We start from the raw sequence: 27,093 nt of genomic DNA on the forward strand, positions 1-27,093 counted from the left end.
TCTTTCACATAGAGTGAAGTACTTCAAAAGAGATTAAGGTAAATTATAAAAACTTGTAAAAATCTCCCCTGCGGGTTGATGATTCTGATGTTTCCACCTAACTTTCACTTTTGAACGGATAATGCTGAATTTATGTATTATTTTTTAAAAAAGAGCTTTTAACTTTTTTATTTTAGTTATGAGAAAAGAGAATTCTCATTTTGAAAAGAGTTGTAATGTTACTCCAAAAACGTTAGGTCTAATAAAGTCTACATGGACAAATTTAATATTTTGAATTATATTGAAAGATGTCTAATAAGTTGTATGGACAATTTTGTAACTTTAAAACCCTGTATAGAACAAAAAGCCTTAATATTAAAGTTTTTATTTTTAAAAAATACTAAAAAATTGGATGTTGAGGCCAAATAAGTTTTATTATTTTTGGCTTATTTAAAGTTCTGTTCCCCTGAGAATTTTTTTTATTGATCTCACAAATGTATTTACCCACACCCTCCTATACACGCCATTCCCCATGAAGTCGGAAATAATGGGAATCTTTCCCCATTCACATTGGCCCAAATCATACCAATGTATTAGGACTTTTGAGGGTGACTGAACAAAATTACCCCTTCTTTGCAAAAATAGCAAAGAAGGTGCCTTGGCTCCTTAACATGCAAATCTCTAAAAATTACTCTAAATCCATATAAAGTTCAATCAAACAACAAAGCACAAAGTATGGTTTCCAAAAGTTTGAATACACGTCATACAGATCAACAGTCCAACCATTGCAGTCAAATGATCTTTGACCAAATCAACAGTTTTTGAAAATTTTATAGGTTTTAGAGCTGAAATCGTGACTAGGTGACGATTTTAACAGTTCGTCCACCACCTATGGCATTGAAAATTCTTGATGAGATGTGTCACACATGTCCCACTCAACTGAATGTTTAAGCGTCCCCAAACATTACATCTTTTTCCTTTTGCTTTTTCTGGTTTTTCTCAACACTTCGAGTATAGTTTCTCTAGTAGATTCAATTTCTTCGAGCTTCTCATTCTTGAATCTTATTTCTTTTTCTTATTTTTAGGATGTGTTTAGTTACATTGCCGTTTTCTAAGAAAACGGTGATGCAAGAAAACAGCAATGTTCTTTGTTGGGTTCCGTTTCTACCGCTTAAGCATTTTCATCACCTCATCAGATAACCATTACTAGCAACAATAAAAAACGGAGAAACACCCCTTCTGACATTTTTCCAGACCATGCCTACCTGAGTACCTGGTTTTTTAGGCATGATCGTTTTTTCAGCGTTTTCTGAAAAATACACAATCAAACAAAGAACATGGCTTCAAACCATGAAACACCAATGTGGACTGTGGCACCTATGTGTCATCGTTTTCCGGGGAAATCATCATCAGTCCCAAACACCACCTTAATAAACCAGTAGTTATCTTGCCAAAACTCCCGTTACCCTCAGGCATCCTGTTCTTTTTTAAAAGTGTAAAAAAAAGGAAACAAGGGATTCTTAATGGGAGAATCACCGTTTAATTTCCACACGGCATAATAATTCTGAATCCTTGCCAGTCATAAAAAATAATAATAATAAATTCTGTGAATCCTAACTTCAATGTACACCTAAATTATACAAGAATATCAATCAAGTCTTCCGAAGAATGAAATGAACATCTGAAATTCCAAAAAACTATTTAAGGACAATAAGAAAAAAATAATCGTGGAGAGTTTTTTTTTTTTTTTCTTTTTTTTTCTTTTTTTTATTGCTGCGAGATGTCTTTCATTTTCCCTTTTTCTCCAAGCGCTGCAATACCGACTCTACAAACCTTTGTTGCCTAAAAATGTAAAACCAGAAATGAACAATTGTTATCTTATACTAAAAAAATAAATCAATTGCCTGCTCAGACAGAAATAGGATAGAAGGATTAGCCACACTAATAAACTCATAAATAACATTCAGCAAAGGATCTGAAGCAAAAGTTGTGATGAAAAAAAAAGAGGGGAAGTCAGGTAGATAATAAAAAAGAAAAAAAAAGATTTAAAAAACTTTAAAATTATGAAAAATAAAAGAAGCTTAATGAAGTTGTAACCAGAAAGATGAACTCGATGCATTTCCAGTATTTTTCCTGTTTTAGAGAGAGGATGTCAAGAAACAAAATTCTAAATTCTGAGCTTATTTGTCATGATAATAAAGTGCCTATTGAAAACACAAGAAAAGAATAATTATGGCGTACTACATAATACATAGAGACCTAATCACCTAAATCTGTCATTTGATAGTTTTAATACAATTAATAAACCAAAATTGGCAAAATATCTGCATCACTTCTGTGGCATCAACCACCTTTTAAGCATGCTTGACGTCTTGACCCCATACATAGCCTGCTTAAAACTTATAAACAAAAAGCTCGGTGGACAGAATGTTTAGATGGAGGAAATGTGGCATTAACAAGACCAACTACGAAGGGCAACTCAAGAAATGCTCTAAACATCCTTCTGGCAGATAGGTGAACTGTCAAAGGGTGACCAGCACTAGATTGCTTGTAATTTTCCTAATCTCCAACAAGAACATTATACGTTTCATTAGATGTTTCAAATTTTTACTTATCCAAAGAAATGTGGAGATGGTTTGTAAACCAACACAAGTCATGTTGAAAGTTAGGGGGGCAGTTTAATATATAAAGGACCATTTCCAATGTCGGTCCCAGCTATCTGAGGTCTTGGGAAGGGTGAGCTTTTTCTGTAAAAGATCACAGGTGTGTATTTTCCCCGAGCAAACATACCAAGGGAACCCATTGTATCACCCGATACCAAGGCTCTGAAAAAGGAATTAGTTGTGAACTTACCAGCTGGATGGAGCTTCCAGATTCGTTGGTCTTGGTTTGAAGGGGAAACATAGACCTCTCTGAAGGCATGTAGGAGTTCAGCAAGATCCTCAATCTCCACATCCCTTAAGTGTCTTCTTAGGTTTAGGTTCCAGTTAGAAGCAGGGGTTGAGTCTAAAATACAGGAGGCTAAAGTAGCTTCTCTGTTTTGGGAGAGATTGAAAAGACGAGGAAATCTGTTGGCTAGAGTGTTTTCTCCCCACCAAAGGTCAGTCCAGAATGTGATTTTGGCCCCATCCCCTACTTTATATCTAATAAAGGAAATAAAGATATCATAAATGGAGCAAATACCTTTCCAAGGGTTAGAGGCTTTTGTTTGATTCAAGGTGACCTTGCTGGCCCAACCGTTGGCATTCTTTCCGTATTTGCTGATTATGACTGAGGTCCAAAGGGCGTTTGATTCTAGAGGAAACCGCCACAGCCACTTCCCAAGAAATGCTACATTTTTTTCCTTGATCCTTCCTATTCCAAGTCCTCCAGCTTCCTTTGGTCTACAGACCAAGTCCCAACTGACCAAGTGGTTTTTTTTCTCTCCACCCCCATCCCACAAGAAGTCACGCTGCAGCTTTTCAATTTTATTTCTGATCTTGGCTGGGATTTGGAACACTGAGAGATAGTAATTAGGTAGGTTAGCCAGGGAAGCCTTTATTAAAGTGTGTCTTCCTCCTTTTGAAAGATGACTTTTCTTCCAAGTTGCCAGTCTTTTTTCACACTTTTCCACTACTGGTTTCCAGAAGCTTTGGCTTCTTGGATTTCCTCCGAGAGGCAACCCCATGTATGAGATCGAAAAAATCTCCACTTTACAACCTAGGATCGCCTTGAAGCTGTTTACCAAACTTTTTTTTATATAAATAAGCTGCTTACCAAACTTTCACTTATGTTTATCCCCACAATGCTGCTCTTGGAAAATTTTACTTGGAGACCTGTAACTTTCTCGAAACACACAAGGACCTTTTTCAAGTTGATGATAGAATCCAGATCAGCCTCCAAAAAACCAATGATGTCATCAGCAAAAATCAAATGGGATAAGTGAATTGAGTCTTCCAACTTTAAATCCTTTCAACAGGTTTAGGCTTTTTGCTTTCTCAATGAAGTGACTGAGAATGTCTACAACCAGAGTAAACAGAATGGAGAAGGGGGGCAACCTTGCCTAAGGCCCCAACTTGCCTGAAAATAACCTTTTGTTTCTCCATTTATCAACACTGAGAACCGAGCAGAATTGAGGCATTCTTTTATTCAACACACCACCCATCTTCCAAAACCTCTTAACTCCATATATTTAGTACACAGTCCCAGTCAACTTTGTCATATGCTTTCTCCAAATCGAGTTTTATAACCACTCCAGACTTGCCTGTTTGTCTTCTGTCTTCAACACATTCATTGGCCACTAAAATAATATCAATGATCTGCCTTCCTTTTACAAAAGCATATTGACTATTGGAGATTAGATCTCTAAGCACTTCCTTTAGTCTGTCTGCCAGCACTTTAGCCACAATTTTATAAATACTGCCCACCAAACTTATTGGCCTAAAGTCCTTTACTTCCAAAACGCCTTCTTTCTTTGGGATTAAGGTGATGAATGTTGAATTGCTACCTTTGTTTATGATGGTCGAATTGAAGAAATCCTTGAACACTTCCATTAAGTCCGATTTGATTACATCCCAACACAATTGGTAGAAGAACAAAGGAAAACCATCTGGGCCAGGAGATTTGTCTCCATCCATACCAAAAACTGCTTCATTAACTTCCCGTTCTTCAAACTCTCTTTCTAGCCAAGCTTGTTGTCCCTCCAACAAACAGCTTCCTTCCCAGTTAGACAAGTAAAAGGATCTGTTGTTACTCTTTGTGTACAGATCCTTAAAAATAATTCAGAAACTGCTCCACTATCTCCTCTTGTTCCTCCACTTCTCTTTGTGCCACCTTCAGTTTTGAGATGTAACCTTTTTTTCATCTTCCTATGGCATAGCTGTGAAAAAATCTTGAATTTTTATCCCCCTCCTTCAACCATTTTACTCTAGATCTTTGCCTCCAGTATACTTCTTCCCTCCTAACTACCTTTTCCCACTCTTTCCTTAATTCCTCCCTTCTCCCTTGGCCATCTAAATTCCCATCTTGTTCCTTGCAGTCTAACTCATCCAATTCCTGAATTAACTTATTTTTTTCTTCAGCAGATGCTTTGAACTCTTCCTTTCGCCATGATTTTAACTTTCTCTTTAGGTACTTTAACTTCTGAAGAAAACAAAACCCAGTCCAACCATCCACCTCACACTCCTCCCACCAAGAGGCCACATTGGATTTGAAATCTTTATGTAGAGTCCAAACCTTCTCTAGTCTAAAGGGGTGCTTTCCTCTTTTTAAGAGGATTAGGAAGTCTAGGCATTTGGGTTCTGTTTCAGGTCCATTCGAGTAGGAGGGTGCAGGTGGTCATTTTGGAGTTCTCTTCGTATTGAATGTTTTTGTACGTCGGTGTCTTTGGGGACATCTGCTTTAGTGTTTGTCTTTTCTCTCGGGTGATTTCTTGTCACCTTTCCCTTTGTATTCTCTTTTTATTTTAATGATTTTCTTTACCCTTCAAAAAAAAAAAGTGATGAATACACCCATGAACAATAACAGAATGCCCAGTCATAATTTTTGGTCACCAGGTGCACAAAATTATGTTACCAGAATAGACTGTATCTTCTCTAAATGTTCAAGGACATGTTACACCATCTTGTTCAGAGAATACCATCTCAACCTCTCTGAACTACTTATATGGGATTCTGTCATGTCTGTGAAAAGCCTGCCAATGTGTCTTATAATGCATAAACAACTTAATTGTTCCTTGACACCGGCTAAGCTAGAAATGCCAAAGCTCACTTCCCTTTGCACTTATAATTCATTTCATACACAAATACATTTAACTCTAGGATTTTGCAAGTTGCAGCTACTTGGAAATTGGTCTTCCTCATACGAACTATGATATAAAGGGTCAAGAGTATGAAACCAGATGGTTGTGAACACATAAGCAGTAGTTATGAACATTGTGAAGGTGTAATTTGGATTCCGTTAAAACTTGAAGAGAAGATGAGATTGGCATACTTTCTTTCTCTGTGTTTGGGGCTAGGACGAGAATATTTCAAATATCCATCCCATGGAACCTTTTTAAGACCTGCTCGAACAGAAATTATGTCTCGTACCCTGCAGAGCAAGAGCAATGATTTCAGACAAAAAGAAATCATTGTTATAAGGACATGCCAGAAGGCTTAATTTTTACTATTAACTAAGAAAAAAATCTAAATGTCATGTTAGTCTTTGAAGAGCAGAAAAGATGCATAACCTAACCTCTCTGCAAATTCTATGGGTGTCTCTCCAGGTCTAATATTTTGCGGCTCCAAATACCAAACATCACAAACAACAGCCCATGAAGTCATAAGGTGCAGTAAGTGCATGGTAAAAGATTGCCTGCAAAATATATAGTGCAAGAAGATACAAACTATAGTTAAAGAGAGACATGATTGCTTGGCCAGTTCCACAAAATTGCAAAAATATTTCTTTGGAAGTACAACAAAAAGATTATATATGCTATACACGCTACAGTTCAGTGCATGTATGAACTAGTAACCTGAAGGAGATTCTTACTTCTTACTATTCCAGAAGGCATCAACAAAAATTTTATTGTACTTGATTGCTATTGGACAAACAGTGCATCCAAGTTCAAATGCACCCTAAACAGACCAAATAAATAAACAAGAGTATGTCAAAGATGAACTAGCAAGTACAATTTAAACAGAAAAAAATTCCAAAATAAACTTCTCAAATATAATTTATCACCAAAATTAGTAACCTAAATTCCTCTGTTTCAACATCACCAAAAATAATCTTCTGTTCGAAGGAATAACCACTATCAGAGTACGACCATCCAAAGGCAGAACAAAATGGTAATGAGAAAAAAAGGAAACTTGCTGTAACATTATTAAGAAATATCTAAAAATAAAGTTTAATACTTCCTTTTCAAAGGGTTTCTACAGAGAAATATGAATCAAACCTTCTTGAACATGACTGTATAGTGGTTATTTACACATGTTCCTTCTGGAAATATAAGAAGAGGATTGTTGTCGACCCCTTGAATGTGGTCTCTTAACCTATGAAACACGAGAACAACATGATGATGATGGTGGATTATATTGTGTTCCAGAGTATTCTCAAGCCAATAAGCTTATGATATCAAGAATACAATTCTTACTTTCTTGCTACAATTTCACGGTCCTTTGCTTCTGCACGATTGAACCAGATACAACCTACACTCTCCAAAATAGTGCTTTGCAAAAGCCCTATACAAAAGAACCAACAATTAAAAGCATGAAATCATCTGGATACCTCCACATGGTTAGCATAATTACAACATGATACCATGTACCAGATATTGTATGAACATTTATAAAATTATAATACTTTACAACATTAACACTTCAAAAAATATGAAATGGTTTACAATTTAACAAATTTATAATGAAACTGTATAAATTTTAGAATTTTCATTTGTTTTGGCAACAGATATATATATATTTTTTGATAATTCAACAGATAAAGTTTTTAAGTATGCAGATCTTGACTTGGATAGTTTTAATTGACTTTCCCTATATTCTCTAATATTTTAATGTATGTTAATTACTTGTTATACTTCTAGAGTTCCATTATGGTGTTTAAGACATTTCAATTTGCAGACTTCAAATCTGAACTGGACCAAATCTTTTTTCATCCCTTTTTAATGTATACTTCTTTTTCAACAGTTGAGAATATACATATCAGCTGTACTTTTTAACATGGTTACTTTGCCTTCTAACAATTTTAATACAAACTCTTTAAATGACATATATATACAATATTAATACACATCTAATTATCTATGTATACATATGCAATATATATTGTATTGACCTGGGCATTATTCACCATGTATTGTGTTACCCATTTCACTTCTTTCAGCTCTACAAACTTGTTGTTTTCATTCTAGGATTGACATTAAGGCTGTCTTTGGGTTGATGGATTTCAGAAGTGGAAATTCACTATCCTCCTGCAATTTCACAAGTCATCAAATTTGACACTTGAGCTCCAAAATGACAATGCAGAACCCAGAAATTTTGGACTTGAGAAGTATCATTGCACAAAAACATTGGCATGTTTTTTTTTTTTTGATAAGTAACATTGGCATGTTTTGTTTTCTTTCTATTTTCCCCTTAGTGGGTGGCAACCTTCAAGCACAAAATCTAGCCCTCCAAGGCTGAACCATGTGGCAAAGAAAACTTAAAGAAAAAGAAAATTCAGTACAAACAACACAGAATTTCTGGAAAAAAAAACGTATAGATACATGAATGCATACATATAAATAGAATATCTACAGGTATCTAGGGAAACTCAGATAGACAATTGGCCTTGGACACTTACCAACCCATCCAGGATGCTTCTGCATAATTACAGCAAATGCAGTCATCTGTTCTAAAACAATAAAATCTATCATGGAAGTATGATTGGCCACAAAAACCTGTTCAAGCCATAAAACAGAAATTCAGATCCATAAGCATATGAATTACAAATTAACAATACTAAGTAGCCACTTAGAGAAACATCAGCTCACACCAAGAAGATACAAGAAGCCTAGAACAGGGCTGCTAACTAATAATACCTGCTTGGATCGCATGCTTGGCCGTGGCCCATGATATTTGACAACCCCAGTCCATGATGCAACAAAGAAGCTGCATATTAACTCCACCAGATATCTCTGAAGAGAAAACAATTTACATTGAATGACACAAATGTATGAAATGCATAACTAAACAAAATCCAAATAACATTAAGAACAATAATGATGATTAAAAGGATGAACTATTCCTTAGAAATAAAATAAAATAAACTAGACCACACCTGATGCATGTGGGTCTTAGTAATATTAAAATAAACTACTCATTTAGTAATACATAATATGTATTGTACAGCATGCCCTAAATTTTTAAAAACCAAAAAGCGCCATTATCCAATGTTGGTCCTGGTCATCCAGGATCTTGGGAAGAGTGAACTGGATACCAACCTAACCTTTGGCACAAGCAAAGCAGCCACTCTCAGACTCAATTTGAAAGCAATGGGTTGTAATTCAAGTCATGGAGCAACAAATGCATATCAACAGCAGTATATCCAACAAAGCATCCAATATTATTACCATTTTTTTCCAAAAGCACATTAAAAAAATTATGAGTAGTTAAGGGATATAACTCAAAAACTGCATAAAGCAATATAGAGAGAAAAATGGTTATACCTCTATCTTCTTCCTCCACTTATCATGACCTCTCAATAGGAAATGTGCAGGAATGAAGGATGAAAGGAATATTATCCACCCAATTGTCAACACTAGAACTCTGCATATTTCAATAAGATGCATCAAATTACTGATAAAATCTAAAAGCTCACTATTGGGTATACAAGGTTCTTCATGACTCAAATAAGTCAGTGTGAACCTATTTAGCTGCAAAAGAATCAGAGATGAAACTTTTGCCTGTCGTTGCAAAAATTGTTGAACTTCATCACATCAAAGACGTTCAAGAATTAACATTCATGTGAATATCATGCATAGTTGCATACTGGTCCTTTCTTTTTTTTATTTTTTTCTTTTCAAGTCAATAGAAAAATAATTTACAAGATAGGAAACAAGAGCAGCTCCTAGCCATAGATGGTCTCAGAACCATTCAACCACACTTGAACATAAAAGCAATACAAGGAGCAAGTACCCACATTACATCTTAAAGAAAAGGTTAAAGAAAAGAGTGCACATGAAGAGCTGCCCTTGTTTCCTATCTTGCTCCTTGAGCTGAAATGATAATCAAGAGTCACTAATCTCATTATGGATATCTGTTTTTCCCACTCCCCACACTTCAACTCCATTGGTTTGTTTTAGCATTGCCATAGCACAAGGAAACCAAGAACAAGGGCTAATACATTGACTGACCACTGGAAGGAGGCATTCATTCTAAATGCTACGCTATGTTACATTGACCGACACCAGCATGACACTAGAGGGGATCCTCTCTTTGTCAAATCTGTCATGGATGATTAAAGAATGTGAAACTCTTGAAGTGAAATTTGGACATAAAACTTAAAAAATCAGTATAATTAATTCCAAACTATCTTATTTTCGTGGCCTTTTTTGAATTGATCTATGCTTCTAGATGTAATTTGTTTTCATTTCGATAATCGATCCATTACCTATATAACAAAAAATATTAATGAAAATTTAAAAAATAGTATATGCTTTCCAGGTCCCTGAATCCTATTGTAGTTTCCATGTAATGTAGATGCTACGGTGTGGATATCTCTAAAAATATGCAAGTAGCTCCAATGGAACTCTTCTCAAATTATGAAACACCTAAACAGAGTTGATGAATCCCCTTCTACCAACAAACTTTCAAAGCAGGCATGACTGTATGAAGGAAGCTGGTTATCAATTGGTTCAAAGACGGTACTGAGGGGCTTCAAACCTTTGATCGTCATGTTAGAGAGGCTAGAGTTAAGGCAATCAAAATGAGCATCGGATTCAGACAAATTCATAGACCATCAAACTCCTTCACTAAAAGTTCTGCCCAAGGAGGTTGAGAGATCTGAGATGTATTGAGGACATCTTTCAGAGATGGCTTATGACTTCGTATTTTCATTAAATAATTATGGTGCTCTATTTGATATTCTTTGCATCCACAGTGAGGTTTATCATATCTTGCTTCCTCTTCTAAGAGTTCTTGACAATTTGTCACAATATACAAAGATCTGTTTTTTTTTTTGAATAAGTATTGTATTGATATTGAAAATCAATTACGCCAGCCCATGTACAAGGAGAATATACAAAAACCTCAGAAGTTTTTTTTTTTTTTACACCTTGAGGCAATTAATTGTTCAAATCTACTCAGAGTATTACAATCAGCTTCTAAAAATCAGAAGAAATAAATTGAGGTGGTGATGACCAGGTGTGAGTTCTAGAAAGAGAAAGAGAGTAGCGGACCAGCTTATGAGCCACTATCTTCCCATTTCTTCTAATGTGAGTAACTGAGCAGTGGGAGATTGAGTTTAACATCTCTCTGCAATCGGCAAGAACATTGGTAATTCACCAAGGAGGAGAAAGATCCTCTCCTAACAGAGAAGAAATTACTTGCAGCACATCTCCCTCGAGGATAATACAGTTCAGATTTAGGTCCACAGAGAGCTTGAGAGCCTCAAGTAGTGCCTTAGCTTCACATTCCGCTGATGAGCACAAAGGAAGGGGAACTGCCCTTACTAACACTACCGATCCAATCCATTATGATCCCTTAGGACAACCCCAGCTCCAGCTTTCTCAGAAGACAATGCCCCATCAAAATTGATTTTCAGCCAACTAGTAGGGGGCCTAGTCCAAGATACAGCATGATGGAAAGGTGATGGAGAAATCTGACTTTGTTCAAAATGCAAAGTTGTCTCTTGAAGATCCAGAAATTGGGTTTCAATAGAGTTAAGCACATGGGTCGAGTCAAAGTAGCCATTCTCCATAACTACCTTGCAGCGAGCCTTCCATATAATCCAAAGAATTGCCAAGCAACAAGCCAGAGTGGATAAGTTATTAGTGAAAGTTGGATCATCCGTCTGTGCCCAGATATGTTTAATCACAGGGCAGTCGAAGAACAAATGTTCAAGAGACTCCTCTGCCTGGTGACAAAAACCTCAGAAGTTACCCAAAGAAAGGTCCAACTTGCAAAAGAGAATAAAGCTGGACACCATGAAATATCCTTTGTACACCCACCAAGAACACCATTATAGAAAAGTGTCCTATGCCTAAGAATCTTGTTTCCCAGGTCAGTGATTTGTAGGGATGCAAATTCAATACCCAATTTCAAGAATCAAGATATTCCACTGTGTTGAGCCCAGGCCTTTGGGCCACCCTTTTGAAATTTAACAAATGCCTAACCCAACCCCACCCAAGTTGCAGCCCTAGTGATTTATGATTATCCCCTATTAGCATTCAATTCTTTTCAAATGTAAAGCATCCAAAAACACTGAAAAGGTCCTTTATGACCATTAACTCTCAACCCAGGCTACTCTTCTTTTGCAAATGTAAAACATCAAAATCACTTAAAAGGTCCTCCTTTATGGTGAAACTTAATGACAAAAAGGAAAGAATAGACTTAAATGCTAACTCAACCGTTGAAAATTAAAAGCCTAGATTATTTGAATCATGAGAATACCGACTTTGTTTGAAGAAACCAAGTTCTAAAGATCAGTCAGACAACTAAAATCTCAAAAATCAAGTTCTGATGAGAGACACAATCCAAAATTCTGAATAACACTTAGCACTGAGTACATATCATACAGAGATCACTTCAACTTGCACTATGCTGGTATATGGAACAAAAATGCAATGATTTTGGGGACAAGTGTAGAGGTATCAAGAAGGTGATAGGCTCCATTACAGGGTTCATGTTTCATTAGAGTTTGATCAAAAGGTATTCAATGGCTAAAATTCAGCTTCTTCGTTTTCTTCTGGGAAAATTTATTTCATCCTAATCCATCAATGATGGATTAATTAAAACTTAAAAGAGCCAATTCCATCCCATTCAAAGACCAAGAAATGAATAAACTTCATGGTTTTTCTTCTTTTGTCTCATAAGCAAATATAGACCTGAAATTTGTTACAACCCGTGAAATATCAGTTGCAAAAAGCTCATTATGAATGATCTTCACCTTTATCCTGTCCCAACAAAATTTAAACAATAAACAATATTTGGGAAATGGCTATGGAGATGGCCATTAGAGAGAGAAAGATTGTGGTATGAGGTGATAGGAAGTATTCATGGCCACTCAGAGAGAGCAGATGGGATGCTGGTGTTTCTCAGTGGGCAACTTTGGCAACACCTTGGAAGGCAATCCACAGTCTTCTCCCTCAACTCAACAATTTTCTCAGGTCTGATGTGTGTATTGGAAATTTGGTTCTGTTTCGGAAAGATGTTTGGGTTGAGGAGGTTACATTGAAGGACCTCTTTCCATCTTTATTCTCCATCTCTCTGTATAAGAAAGAGCTTGTTTCTTCTTTTTGTTCCCCTTTGGAATCCCCTTTAACTCCAGTCTGGGACTTTGGGTTCTGAAGAGGTCTAAGGGATGAGGAAATTGTGAGTCTAACTGGCCTACTGAATTCTCTTGAAAAAGTGTGCTTGGATCCCACGGAACCAGATAAAAAGTTTTGGACTCTTGTGCCCTCAGGGAATTTTTCTTGTGGTTCTTTCTTCAAGGCCCTGTGTCGTCCTCTATATTCTCTTAGATAATCTACATGGGAGAAGGCCCTCTCTCTGCCTCCCGCCCAATTGGTGTACTCTTTGAAAATCCTTTGGTGAGGACTGCAACCATTTACTGATTTCCTGTACTGTTACAGCAGATTTGTCGGATTGGCTCTTCTTGATTTTTGGATGCAGGTGGAGTAGGCCAGCAGATGTGAGCAGGCTTTTTGACCCTTTTACCTTTGTTTGGCACCATCGAAGAGGAAGAATAATGTGGAGGGTTGCAAGAGCAGCTTTGCTTTGGACAGTGTGGGAAGAAAGGAATGCCAGAATGTTCCAAGAGAAGGTGTGAAGCCAACAAGATCTAAAGGAATGTATCCTATACAGGGCTATAGTGTGGTTAAAATCTCTAGATTTATTTCAGCAGTTCTCTTTTAATGACCTGTAGAGGCATTGGGCAGAAAGTGGCAAGCAATTCCTCTCTGAGGACAAAGATGCAAATGAGCTGGGTACCCCCATCTGAAAGTTTCATGAAGTTAAATTTTGATGGTAGTAGTCTGGGCAATCCAGGTCTTCCTGGGATGGGAGGGGTTATAAGGAATGTAAGTGGTTCTGTAACTTTTATATTTTCTGGTCCTTTAGGTGAAGAGGACTCCACGAGGGCAAAACTATTAGCTGCACTACAAGGGGTACAGTTTGTTGTACAGCTAGGAGTGGAGCAGCTACTAATAGAAGGTGATTCTCAGGTGGTTGTGGGGTGGTTATAAAAACCAGAGACTACAATTTGGTGCTTCAAAAATGAACTTAAAAGATTCAAATGCTTGACAAGGAATTTGGATGTTAGAATACAATGGGTAGGGAGATCTGCCAATGCTATGGCTGATTGTTTAGCCAAGCAAGGGGAAAATAGGGAAAATCTGTATTGGGCTCAATTGTAAATCCTTCTTAGTTCTTGATGGGTTGGAGAGGTTGCAGCTTGTACCACTCCAAGTGTATCCTATATCAGTGGTTTATTAATAATTTCTTCATTTATAAAAAAAAAACAACAAAATTTAAACAATAGCAAATGATGAGAGTAGAATTTATCACATTTTTATCCCCAAATATACTGTCTTGCATACTTAACTAGTACTTAATTGGACTCATATTTCTTGTATTTCGATTCAGGGCATGAAAGAAGGCATCAGGAGCAAAGAAAGGCAAATCGGATGATTTTTACAGTTTCGGCACCGTTCAGTAATCTAAGCCTAACTCGCGTATCCGAACTCCGATTGGACTGATTCAAGACCCACTGGATAGATAAGAAAAAAAAACCCACAACTTTCATGTTTTTGTCTTTCACAGATTTGGCCTGCATCGAAGTCAAATCCGGGCCCGAAGTCGGGGCAAATTCGCAGGAAGGCCCAATCCGCAGCTTAAGCCCAACTTGCAAAAAAGCCTGGCACCAGCCCAATTCGCAGAGGAGGTCTAATACGAATCCAAGAACAAGAAACTGAGAAGAGTCTTATCAGATCTAAATTTATGATGTAATCCCATAAAGATATAGAAATTGAGTTCATTAGATAAAGAGATAAGAGTAGGATTAGACTAGGACTTTCTATTTTTGAGAGATTAACTTCAACAAAGAGTAGGAGACCACCCCCTCCCCTTAAGCTATATAAAGGGGTAGGGGGCAGACTAGAGAGGTATCAAGAAGCAGAGGAGCAATCCAACTATCAAGCAAGAAGTCTACAAGAAGGAGGTGGCGGCAAGGAGAAGAGGAGATCTCAACTCCAAGGGCAAAACCATGAGTTCTTTCTTTCCTCTTGTTTATTTTATTTCTGCTAGTATGAACTAATTTATCTGTAGTTAGAGTTGTGGAAAGCCTAATCATATCAATGAATATATTTTTTTTTCTGATTTATTCAAGATCGTGATTTCCATATAGTCTATGAATTATCTTGCTTAATGCTATTAGGAGTGACCATCTCTTAATTGATCAGGCGTATGTGAATGAATCGAGGAATTCACATAGCTGACCACATAATTTATGGTGTGAATTGAATGTACGTAGGGGTATATACACATGATTCATCTGAATATAATAGTTTTTCCTTGGACTTAATGCGTTTCTATCTTGAGAACTCTAGTCGAGAGATCGAAGGGTTACCTGATAGAAGTAGCTTTAGTATATCTCGAGAGAGAATATTAAATAAAACTAGAAAGACTTCAGCTTATGGGAATTACAAATTATCTTGGATAATCTCATCCATTAATATTCATTGGAATGGTTAGGTGAACTGAAAGCCCTAGCGAATTCAACCAATCGTTACATACTTCAGCATTGTTACTTCTGCTCTTGTTTTCTTGTTTCTGTTTTTTTATTAGTTCTTATTCTCAAATCTGAAATTCGATTGTCCAAATAATTAGGGAAGGCTGTAGTTCTAATACTTATTTTGTTAAATCCTCGTGGGAACGATATTTTTATACTACTTGATAACTAGTGCACTTGCTAGGGTTATATTTATAGCTATCAGCAAACTTAATTTGCACGAGTATGTCAGTTTTTCAGACTGAAATGCATAACCTTGAGTGGTGAACAAGAATTTCATCAGGAAAACATGCAAAAAAAAAAAAAATCAAGCTATTAACATATATAAAAGATTTCAAAGAAATAAAAACTTGCAAAAAAATGCCAGATGAGGAAAACTAACAAAACATGACATAAAGGGGTGTCAAGGCCGTATGATCTGCAATTCTTTAAAAAAAATGGTAAAAACAGAAGGGTGTGATTTATAACTCTGAATTTTGTTCTATTTCCCAACTACGAAGAATTGGTGGATAACCAATCAACTACCATGGAAAGAAATCTTTAGATATAAAATAATTATCAATTAAGAATAAAAATAAGCATACAAAGGAATTACTAAGGAAAAATTAGGACTATGATGGGATACTAAAACTATGAATGCTAAAAAAATAACAGTCACTACAAAAATGTCAACAATATTAATTTCAAAAACAAAGGACTCACCTAACAGGAAAAAGAATCCCATATCTTACCACCACTCCAAAGCACCAAAGTGGAAATAAATATACATTCCAATTCCAAGGTTCTGGCGGATTTGACTTGAAACAACGAGTGAAAGAATCCTGCTCATCCAGAATGAAAAGTTTTAAGAGATTAAACATATGATAAAGATAGCAATCAACTTAAAAAATTTTAAGAATATACAGAATAGGCAAAAAGAGATACCCCTTTGCCTCCATCTAATAAAAACCTGTGCTATAACTAGAGTTCTGAAATGCTCCATTTGTATCTAATATCCATGTGACATTGACTTTATAGGTCTTTGCAGCCAATACACATATAATTAAAATTTAAAATGTTTTAGCACTCATGGCACTTAATTACATTTGATTGTTTATGCAGCTCTGAAGCAACGCCACAGGATTTAACTTGCCGATCTCCACCTATTTCCAGTTTTGAATGGATACAGGCACGATAATCAGAACCCAACACATTTCTGAGGGTCCAACTTGGTGAACCTAAAAAGAGTAGGATTAGTGGACACCTCTCACATGTATGATATTTTATGATTATAATAGATATTATGACTTTTTTATACTATTCTTAAAGTTCATAGTATTATAAGTATAACAGTTTAAATAGTTAAGTGACAATTTACAATTGACAAAGTTACAACTGTTGCTTATTTTCACATAGTCACACTAGTCATTTTTCATTATTTCCCTAATTTCAATGTTAATTGGAAAAAAAAAATCCAATAAACAATGGGTCATAAGTTATGTGTAAATTGGGGAAGTACAAATATTTGAGTCCCCTATTGAATAGTTCGATTTTTTTTTTGAAACAGGTGAAGTATAAATTCATTAAAGAAGAAAACCATGTACAACAAGAGTAGTTTGAATGATTGGACTGTTATTAAAACAGAGGCATTTAAGGTGAGGCTTTGTAATTTTTTAGAGTCTAGGCCGCAGGTATTTTAAGGTGAGGCTTTGTAATTTTTTAGAGTCTAGGCCGCAGGTATTTTAAGGTGAGGCTTTGTAATTTTTTAGAGTCTAGGCCGCAGGTATTTTGCTAAGTCAACCTAATTCACACTATAGCTGAGCCCAGTGCTTTAAAAGTGCAAGGCACAAAAAAGGTACAGGGGTCAATTTGTGCCTGAGGCGCAAGGCACAAGGCGAGGCACGTGCCTTTTTGAAGCAAGGCGCAAAAATACAAAAAAAAAAAAAGCTAAAAAATAAAAAAAATATGTCAGAAAATTAAAAAAAAAGCCAAAAAAATCAAAAAAAATATTAAACATAATATTAATAAAAATGTAAACTTAAATTTTAAAATAAATGTTTTAAAAAACCTATTATCTAAAATTAAAATACATAAACATAAGATGTAAAGCATATTCAAATGAGAATTTAAAAAATAAAATCAAACATATAAAACATTTTCAAGCATGTAAAACCTCTAATCTCTTTTTTCACTCAATTGCATTACTTCAAGTAACTAATGTAATGTAAAACATATTACATTCCTGATTCTACGAGCTTCCTTTGTGCCACACCCCTCGAAACAAGCCCAAACAAGTCCACGTTAGGTCTTAAATTCTTAGTTTTTACACAAAAAGTAATGATTTTATAGTTTTAATTTCTTTTTAAGAAAACATTTTATTAGGATGAATGAATGAGCAACATTTTATTAAGACCTAACGCGGACTTTTTTGGGCTTGCCTAGAGGGGTGTGGCACAGGGGTCCAGGGGCGGAGCCCCCGGCCTAGCCGCTATGTTCAAAAAAAGCAAAGAAGCATCAAATTTTCAAAAGGCGCACGCCTGGGCTGAGGCACAAGGCGCATTAGGCACACCAGGCTGCGCCTAGGACCTAGGCAAGGCACATACCCTGAAATGCACCTGGCCTATGTGCCTAGGCGCACCTTTTTAAATCATTGGCTGAGCCCAACATGTATTTTGAAGAGTCAAACACAGGATGACTCCTGGACACAAGTCCCCTCCAAGAGTGGGGTGTCCATGCAATAATGCTTATTTATTTTGAGTTATAGATAAGTATATACATCATGCTCTTCAATTTTAAAACATTGTTCCTTTTGGCAATTATTGTGTCACTGTAACAATAGTTTCAAGCAATTGGAATTTTACAGAATACCACCAATTGAACATAGCATATGATTATATGAGTTTTCCTTCAAGTTTTCTTCCATTACACATGACAAGAAAGTTTGCATGAACAACATGAATATGCTGACAACTAGAAAAGAGAGGGATAATATCAAAGTACTAAACAATCATCAAAACCAAACTCAAATAGAAGAATAAATCTCACTCTCACAATATTCTGATAACAGCATACTATTTGTTAACATCATCAAAACTAACCAGCCACAATGAGAATTATCAACATGACCCAGTCAATTTTGAACATATCTGGTCCAATTGCAGGATAAAATGTCAATATTCCACTCCTCCAAACAGGAGACTTTTTTTTTTTTTTTTTTGAGAAGGTAAAGTAAAATTTTATTGATGAGAGAAGATACAATACAACAGAAACCTAGTGGAAAAACACCACGAGAACTACCAAATTACAAAGTCCAAATGGAGTTGGATTCAAGAAGTTGAAAGACATTCTGATTTTTAAATTCTGAAATTACAGATAACCAGGAAGCAAGTCTATTGGCAGCAGTCTTAAGCAGGTCTTCAGGAGCTCTAGCTTTGTTGCAGAAGATGTGACTGTTCCTTTCAGACCAAACAGTGCCCAGGATAACTGCAGGAATTGTTTTCCTGACCAGCTTCCCTCTCTTACTCAGACCAGAAAGCTTCCAATTACATAGCACCTCCTTTACAGATCGAGGCATGACACAGCTGATGCCGGCTGATTTGATGAAATGCTCCCATAACTTAGCAGAGCAGACAGAGGGCAATGAATGCAAAGATGATCACCAGATTCATGAACCAAGCCACATAGACCACAGTTCAGATCAGGAATCTGAATGCCATGTCTAAGCAAATCCGTTCTAGACAAACATTTGTCTAGAGCCAGTAAGTACCCAAATCAGAATAGAGGGACTAGTAGGGACCCAAATCTGCAGGAATTGTTTTCCAGACCAGCTTCCCTCTCTTACTCAGACCAGAAAGCTTCCAACTACACAGCACCTCCTTTACAGATCGAGGCATGACACAGCTGATGCCGGCTGATTTGATGAAATGCTCCAATAACTTAGCAGACAGAGGGCAATGAATGCAAAGATGATCACCAGATTCATGAACCAAGCCACATAGACCACAGTTCAGATCAGGAATCTGAATCCCATGCCTAAGCAAATTCGTTCTAGACAAACATTTGTCTAGAGCCAGTAAGTACCCAAACCAGAATAGAGGGACTAGTAGGGACCCAAATCTGCTTGCTAGGGAATTCCACATTAGAACCTTGAGTTAGTTTTTCAGCCATAGATTTAACAGAGAAACATAGTTGTCAAGGCAATGCCTAGGCAACAAGGTAACCTTGGAGTCTCGCCTCGCCTAATCACCAAGCAGTTTTCTATAGCGTGTTATAACAAGCTTTTATATTCTTAAATTTTTGAGGTTATAATTATAAAATAGACATTTTAAACTAAAATATTCATTGTGTTTATATACTAATTTCTTTTTATTATTTTCTTATATGTTAGGGTTTAATCAACACAAGCATCGCTGAATGCTGTATTGAACCCTCAAAGACTTCAAAACCTGAACCAATAAGTAAGAAAGAACATAAAATGTTGTCCAATCAACACATTTTTAGGGGTTCAGCCCCTATATTTTTCAAATTTTCTTTTCTTCTTTTTCTTCTCATGAATATGTTGTAATATGTTGATTTTCTATACTTTAACATGAAGTTTATACTTTTCTTATGAAATTATGGATATTTATTAAGGAAATGTGATTATGGAACCTAGGAAACTACCTTAGGATACATGTTTTTACTTAAAAAAATCCATCATCTAGGCGCCCACCTAGGCAACTAGGCGCCCCTGTCCCCTAGCCTCACCTTGGCGCATTGAAAACTATGCTGAGAAAACACCATCACCACTCCATTTCCACTTCCATTCATCTTCCACATTAACAGAAACATGCTGATTCTGCAATAGCTGTAATAGCTCCAGCAGCTGCTCCAACTCCCAGTCATGGAGGTTCCTTATAAAGAGGGGACACCAAACAGCACACCCCTCCTCCCACTCAAAGGAGTCAAAGACTGATGCAGCAGGGGAGGAGGCACACTGACAGAGGTTAGGGAAGACCTCAGCCAGGGGGGAGTTCAAACACCAGGGGTCCTTCCAGAATTTCAGCCTCTTTCCATCTCCCACCTTATACTCCAGACCTTCTGGAAAAGAGGGGAAGATTTTCATAATACCTTTCAGTCCTTTCCACAAGGAACAGCCCCATGTCTGAAGAGGGTCCAAAGATCTCCAGTTACTCCAATCCACACCATATTTAGCAGCAACTAGAGACCTCTGCCATGCATCCCTTTCAGAACCAAATCTCCAAATCCACTTACTTAAGAGGGCATAATTAAAAGTCTTTAGTTTTCTCACTCCCAAATCACCTTCTTTAACAGGCAAACAGACCTGATCCCAATTAACTAAGTGAATTTTCTTTTCTTCTTCCCAACCCCTCCACAAGAAGCTCCTTTGGAGGGATTCTAACTTCTTAGATACCTTGGAGGGGATGGGAAAGAGCAAAAGAAAATAGGTGGGGAGGTTGGAAAGGGTACTCTTTAACACCTACAAATGCCCACCTAAGAAAATCATCATTCAAGTGCGACCTAATAATTCAATCCTTGTCACAATATTGAGAATAAGATGTCCAACAATGGGTCTACTCTCAATACTGCCTTATTATCACTTTTTGTTCCGCAGATCATATGAGAATTACTCCAAACAGGTCAAACAACTCAGAACTTAATGAAAAGGAAATGCCACAGCAGACATTAAAAGCATGTTTTACAAGACCACATCAACCAAATTATATTAATGCAATATTTTGACACACAAAGGAGATATAAATTGATTATTAGTTGATCCAAGAGAAAATGCAGCCAAATTTTCTATTATTTCCACACTTCACAATATCTGCTTGTTCACCTAAGGCACTCACCAGTAGACCTTTGTTTCTTGAATATATTAAATTGAAAAGACACTTTAAACATGTCAATTTTACCCATACAGTGCTGCTCCCTCCATACTATATTGATGATATAAGTTTGAGCCAAATGAAACTTGTCACAGCCTAATGGCTACAAATCCTCTCTGTCCGTCCATTTTCATCTCATATAACTATTTGCAACTGGTTACATGAACCCTGTTCTGCCTATCTGCTCTCTTTTGGATAATATCTCTGTTAAATAACTAGCTTTCATTTTTTTTTCTTTTTCTCTTTGTTCCACTTCAACCACACCGTTACTTGCGTATCCTTCTATCATTAAGTATGTTTCTAAGCTTCGGTACGTCAGAAGCTTCAAAAAAATATATTTTTCTTCGTGGAATCTGTTTGGGACAGAGCTATATGGGCCTATAGAGCCAAAACAAGCCTCAGAATTGTGCAACCTCAGAGCCCTAAGTAAATAAATCAAGTACCATTTTAATCACCAAGTCTTACAATAATCTCCCGCCCCATAGGTATTCTGTATCAGAATAGAAATAAATATGTCGATGAAAATGTATACAATTAGGAAACCTTATTCGTTTACAACACCCAAAACACTTGTACAACTGAGGTGGCGCCACTAAATATGTTGTTGCATTTATCTGAACAGAACTAGAAAAAGAAAAAACAATGGCGAAGCGAATGAAGCAGAGAGCCAAAAAACAGAGACTTACATCAACAATGGCACCAGCAGCCTCGGTTAGAGTAGGCGAAATGTCGAGCAAATCACGCCTGATCAGATTTTGTGAACAGTATCATTAGTAGCAGAAGATTTAGATTGAAGAAAATTAAATAAAAAGAAGAAAAATAGCGAAAATGAAGGTGGTAATGGTTATTAGTAGGAGCCAAAGGGATTACAAGTGAAGCTTCTCGTTAGACTCTTGAATGGCTTCTGAAGGTAAATATTCCTCTATGTTTGGTCGATCCAAGTCCATCTCCGAGCTCGATGGGTTGAGCTCACTCACTCAATTTTAGGTAATTTCTTCTTCAACGAGTGTTTTGCATCCTCCACCGCGGAGATTTGCCTCGCTTTCAGAACCCACGCCCCACTTATGTCGATTCGATTCCCTCGGGTTTTTTACTTATTCGCTTATTGTAGAAGCAACGTTGCCATGAGAAAATTGTTTTGGCAAGAGATCTCAACCGTCTGATCTACTCGATATTGGGGGATATCGGGGCTTAATCTCGAATCCGGATCTCCCGACCACATAAACTCTACCCACGCTATTCACATAACATTTTGGAGTCATAGAGAACATTTCATCTTTCCCAATTCACGAAATAGTGTATTATAGATAGACGTGGGCAGAATTCTTGTAGGCAAGATCCAGAGTTCTTAATCACAAGAGGGTGGGCTGTGGAATATGGATGTTATTGTGTTGAGTGTTGACGTTGAAAAATTATTAAGGATAAATTACAAGCACCCCCTTAACTTTTACTTGATAACAAACACATCCCTATATTTTAACAGGGTGTTTGGTTTGTTTACATCTATTAAGTAAATATTTTGTATTTATATGACAGCAAAACCGAGAAAAGAAATTAATGAGGTCATTAATGACATAGGCGTCATTAGACACTACATCAGCAAAATGTCAATAAACGCCTATATACTCGTTTCAGGAAACTCTAAAATAAAAATTCCTAAAACGAGAAAGGCACACAGAAACCAGAGTTTGCTTTTGCAAACATTGATACATATAAATGCAATTAATAAGACATTTGTTAACATGGTGCCTATGTGACACTGTTTACTCATGTCATGACGAAAGTTGTTACAATTCCAAAATATCCATCTAAATTTTCCTTTTTTTTTCTTAAATCCTAACTATTGTGCCTCCATGGTTTCTTGTCAGAAAATACTTATGTCATTTCACAATCGTTGGAGAAGGAAATTTTTTTCCAAATAAGAATTGATCAATCATGAGGTGATCATGTGTACCACCAAATTAAATCAAGCTGAGCTATTTCTAAGATGAATTCATACATGGCAACACATGCATGAAATAAAATTTAGGGGTTTTTACCATTCAGTCCACCCCTAGATGGAGCTACTAGTAGACTAGGAGGGGGCAGCAAATTAGATTTCTGAAAGGGATTGCAATCCCAAAATCCCTAAAATTTATAGGTTTTTATTGTCTTTGATTTTTAATGCTTTTCCAAATAGGATCTAAAAGCCAATTAATTGTTGAAAATGTATTTGGTTAGTTAATAGACAAATATTGTTTTATTTGGCAAGTGGGTTGCCTAGCTAAAGTTGAAACAATGCTTTGGTGGGTAGAAAATGTGGAATGATCTTGACTAAGCCATGACCAGTTTAGGTCAGGGCAAGGCCGTGCTCACACTGTCCCACAGCCTCTTGCAATCTTGTATCAAGAATATCTCTCCATGAAATAAAGCACACGAGTAGGGAGATATTCCCAATACACAGTTATAAAGGCTGTTCAAACGAGCTTTGCCCTAATGGAAGCCAAACTCAACTTAGCCACGCTATACAATATTCACTTGTTATGTCTTTGCCGGTAGTAGTTTCGATACTTAAATTTATACAATTTATTAGTGACCATGTGCACAAATAACAAACATCATAAGAACACCATAATATTAGAAAATTAGGCCCTGATTGGCAATGTTTCGTGAGAATGTTTCATGCGTTCCCAATGTTTTCATGGAGTAGAAACACATTTGGTACAAGAAAAAAAAAAAAAAAAAAGCGGTGTTCTCACATGAGAACACCCAATCTTTAGGAGTGAAAAATCGGCGCTCCCAAAGAACGTGTGCCCAGGGAACACATGGTTCCCATGACATTAACCCCTATTAGCGAACACAAACACAACTCCCACATGAGAGAAGGGGTATTTTGAGTATTTTGCACCAAATGATAGAAACAAGCCCTAACAAACATTTTTGTTCGATAGTGAACACCTCCAACTTGCCGTTGCAAATCTCAAAGGAAGAGGGACTCCCTTGGCTCCAACCAGATGACAAACGAATGGTAGAAAGCACCAACAACATTTCCAGCCAGGAACACGTTAGCAGGTATGTTGTCTCATCACCGTACCTGGTTTTGTATCGTGTGCTCTGTTTTAAACTCACATTTTCTCTGGCCAAATTCACCTGAATTCGTTTTTGCTCCCACCGCAAAGATGAGTTTTAAACAATCTCTAACTGATTTGATCTAAAATAATTTTTTGTTTGCATTTGTTACATGCTATGTCAAATTGGTGTGGTTTCTTCTCTAATCCCATCGAGGGTTACATGTTATGCCAAATGGATGGGGTTTCTTTTCTAATTCCATTGTTGTGTTTTGTTATGTCTTTTGTTATATGTCGAATATCATGAAGATTGTCATTTATTATGTACTATCAGCTATGAAACTTTGTAAAACTAATGTTAAGAAATAACTTCATTATCCAAACGCTATTTCTGTTCCTGTAAAACAAAAATTCGTTCTCGAAGAACAATTTACCAAAGTATCTATTACTTTAGAAGAGCAAGAAATAAAATTCTTGTTCTAGAACATGGATTTTTAAAAGAATAGAAACAAGTGGGAGCATTGCTAAACAGGGCCTTAACCACCTATTGGGCATTGCCAACATATCCGCCACCTCCTGACTTTTGTGCAAAAGCTACATTCATCGAGTTCGGCTTCAGAAAATGCAACACCCGTTCGAACATTCTTTACAGCCTTGTATTGAGAATGTCTCTGTACTTATATGTAGTATATGTTTTATTTCATTGGAAATATTCCAATGCAAGATTGAAATAGGTGGATCGAATGGTGTGAACTCGGACTTGCACTGACCAAAGTTGAACTCGCATTCATCTGTGGTTGCGGCTGGCATTAAGTCTTGAACAATGGTGTGGATGGTCTCATTGCAGGATTGAACTATTTCCTTCACAAATATATACATATTAAAAGGATCGAAGAAGTTTGATAACAATAAGGACTATAAAGTAGCAAATGGACATGAAGGGGTTGCTTGCTGCAAAACCGTTAATTTGAACAGGGTTCCCTAGGGTGACCAGAGAACACAGGTGGATCAGTTGCTCGGCGGTAACTGGTGACATAAGTCAACTCAGAATGGTGGAACACAACAATTATATTCTTCTTTTTGATCAACTAACCACACTAAATGGTTGAGCATGTACTTGGTAGGTACAACTTAATATTATATTTAGAAAATTGGTTGAATCATACATCATTCAAAGGGGTAGTTTGTGGATTAAAGAAAAAAAAACAAAAACTTTAAATAGCCGAATGAAAATCCTTGTCAAAGTTAGCCGATGGAAGCATAATAGAGGGGGATATTTGTCGCAAAGTAAAAAATTTAGGGGAGGGCTTTGTTGCAAATGAAAGTTCATGTGGGTAATTGTCACTAAGCCACATAGTATAAGGGAGTCTTTATAATTTACCATGGACACTTCTCCATACTAGAGATGTTCATTATATGGTTCAAACAGCCAAACTACATTGAACTAGATTGAATTGGTGGCTTGGTATGGTCTAATCTTAAAAAAAAGTAGGTTTGGTATGAAAATTTCTCATAGCGTAACTTTATGGTTTGGTCTAATTTTTCAAATTTTAAAAACTAGACCAAAATGAAAACCAAATTTATTAATAATATATTTTTTAATGTATGTGATCAATACAATACATGGGTTTAATATATATATATATATATATATATATATATATATATACACATGTATGTATGTATGGTATTCACATTTAAACATACTAGTAATTAAGCACATGCACGTAAGAAGTTTTCCTTCATATTAATGATTTGAATTTTAAATATATCATAGTTAAGATAAAAATTGAAAATTAAAAAATGTAACAAAATGATTAAAAATAAATTTAAATATTTATTATTCAATTATGACATCATGGGTTTATTTGAAAAGTTGGATCGCCGACCCACCATCTAGATAAGAAAATAACTTTGCTTTTGGATTAATTTTAAATTAGGAAAAATTATAGTCACAACCGACTATACATTTAAAATTAAGCTACAATTGGTCCATAAACCAACAAAACTCTAACAATTAGCTATACACTTCAAATTATAAAAACTCTCACCATGTCATTGGAGGCTTATGTGCTTGTTGCCAACACGACACTCTTAATCCATATTGGACACAACAAAAAGCTTATGTTGAAATTGCCCATTAATGTTGGGTGATTGAAAAATTAAAAAAAAAATGTTTTTAGTCTCTCTCTCTCTCTCTCTCTCTCTTCCCCCCCCCCCTCCTCATACTCTCTCACTCACAATCATCTTTATTTGCTCAACGACTATGTGATTTGAAAATAAATAAAAAATGGTTTTTGGTTTCTATATTTACATTCTCTACATCGATTTCTCTCTACCTATTGTTCTCCCTCAATCTCTCTCATTATCTTTCTAGGTCAATCTCTCATTCTTCCTTAATTTCTATCATTCTCCCTCAAATTTTCTCCCACTCTCTCTCTCTCACTTTTTTTTTTATTACACACATATGGTATTAATCAGATCATATAAAAGAACATGAGACTAACTTGGTATGGTTCAAAAATTATTACACTAATTTGATAAAAATTCACAAGAAGCTCTTGGCTATGAAGTTTGCACCAATTGAAGAATGATAGAGGTTGAGAAAAAATGAGATATTGACCGAGAGGGAGAGTGAGGGAAAATAATGAAAAAGATTGAGGGAGAACAATAGAGAGAGAGAGAGATTTTGATTTGGCTAGAAAAACTGAGAGAGTAGGAGATATAGAAGGAGCAGG

At 36.3% G+C, this 27,093-nt stretch overlaps 1 protein-coding gene across 1 annotated transcript; it reads right to left on the reverse strand.

Moving 5' to 3' along the window:
• Window positions 1-1,503: 1,503 nt before the first annotated feature.
• On the reverse strand, window positions 1,504-22,664 carry LOC148875502 (glycerol-3-phosphate acyltransferase 9-like). Its single transcript, XM_088964800.1, has 12 exons — window positions 22,179-22,664; window positions 21,995-22,052; window positions 16,144-16,262; window positions 9,161-9,260; window positions 8,534-8,629; window positions 8,296-8,392; window positions 7,094-7,181; window positions 6,896-6,992; window positions 6,490-6,575; window positions 6,193-6,312; window positions 5,950-6,048; window positions 1,504-1,821 (listed from the first exon to the last, which is right to left on the reverse strand). Exons 1-12 carry the CDS (start codon window positions 22,253-22,255, stop codon window positions 1,767-1,769), a joined length of 1,092 nt encoding a protein of 363 aa, XP_088820926.1. The 5' UTR covers window positions 22,256-22,664; the 3' UTR covers window positions 1,504-1,766.
• Window positions 22,665-27,093: the final 4,429 nt, after the last annotated feature.

Source organism: Nelumbo lutea, chromosome 1 (assembly GCF_056320005.1).
Source record: "Nelumbo lutea isolate HS-2025 chromosome 1, American lotus-T2T, whole genome shotgun sequence".
NCBI classification, from domain to species: domain Eukaryota; kingdom Viridiplantae; phylum Streptophyta; class Magnoliopsida; order Proteales; family Nelumbonaceae; genus Nelumbo; species Nelumbo lutea.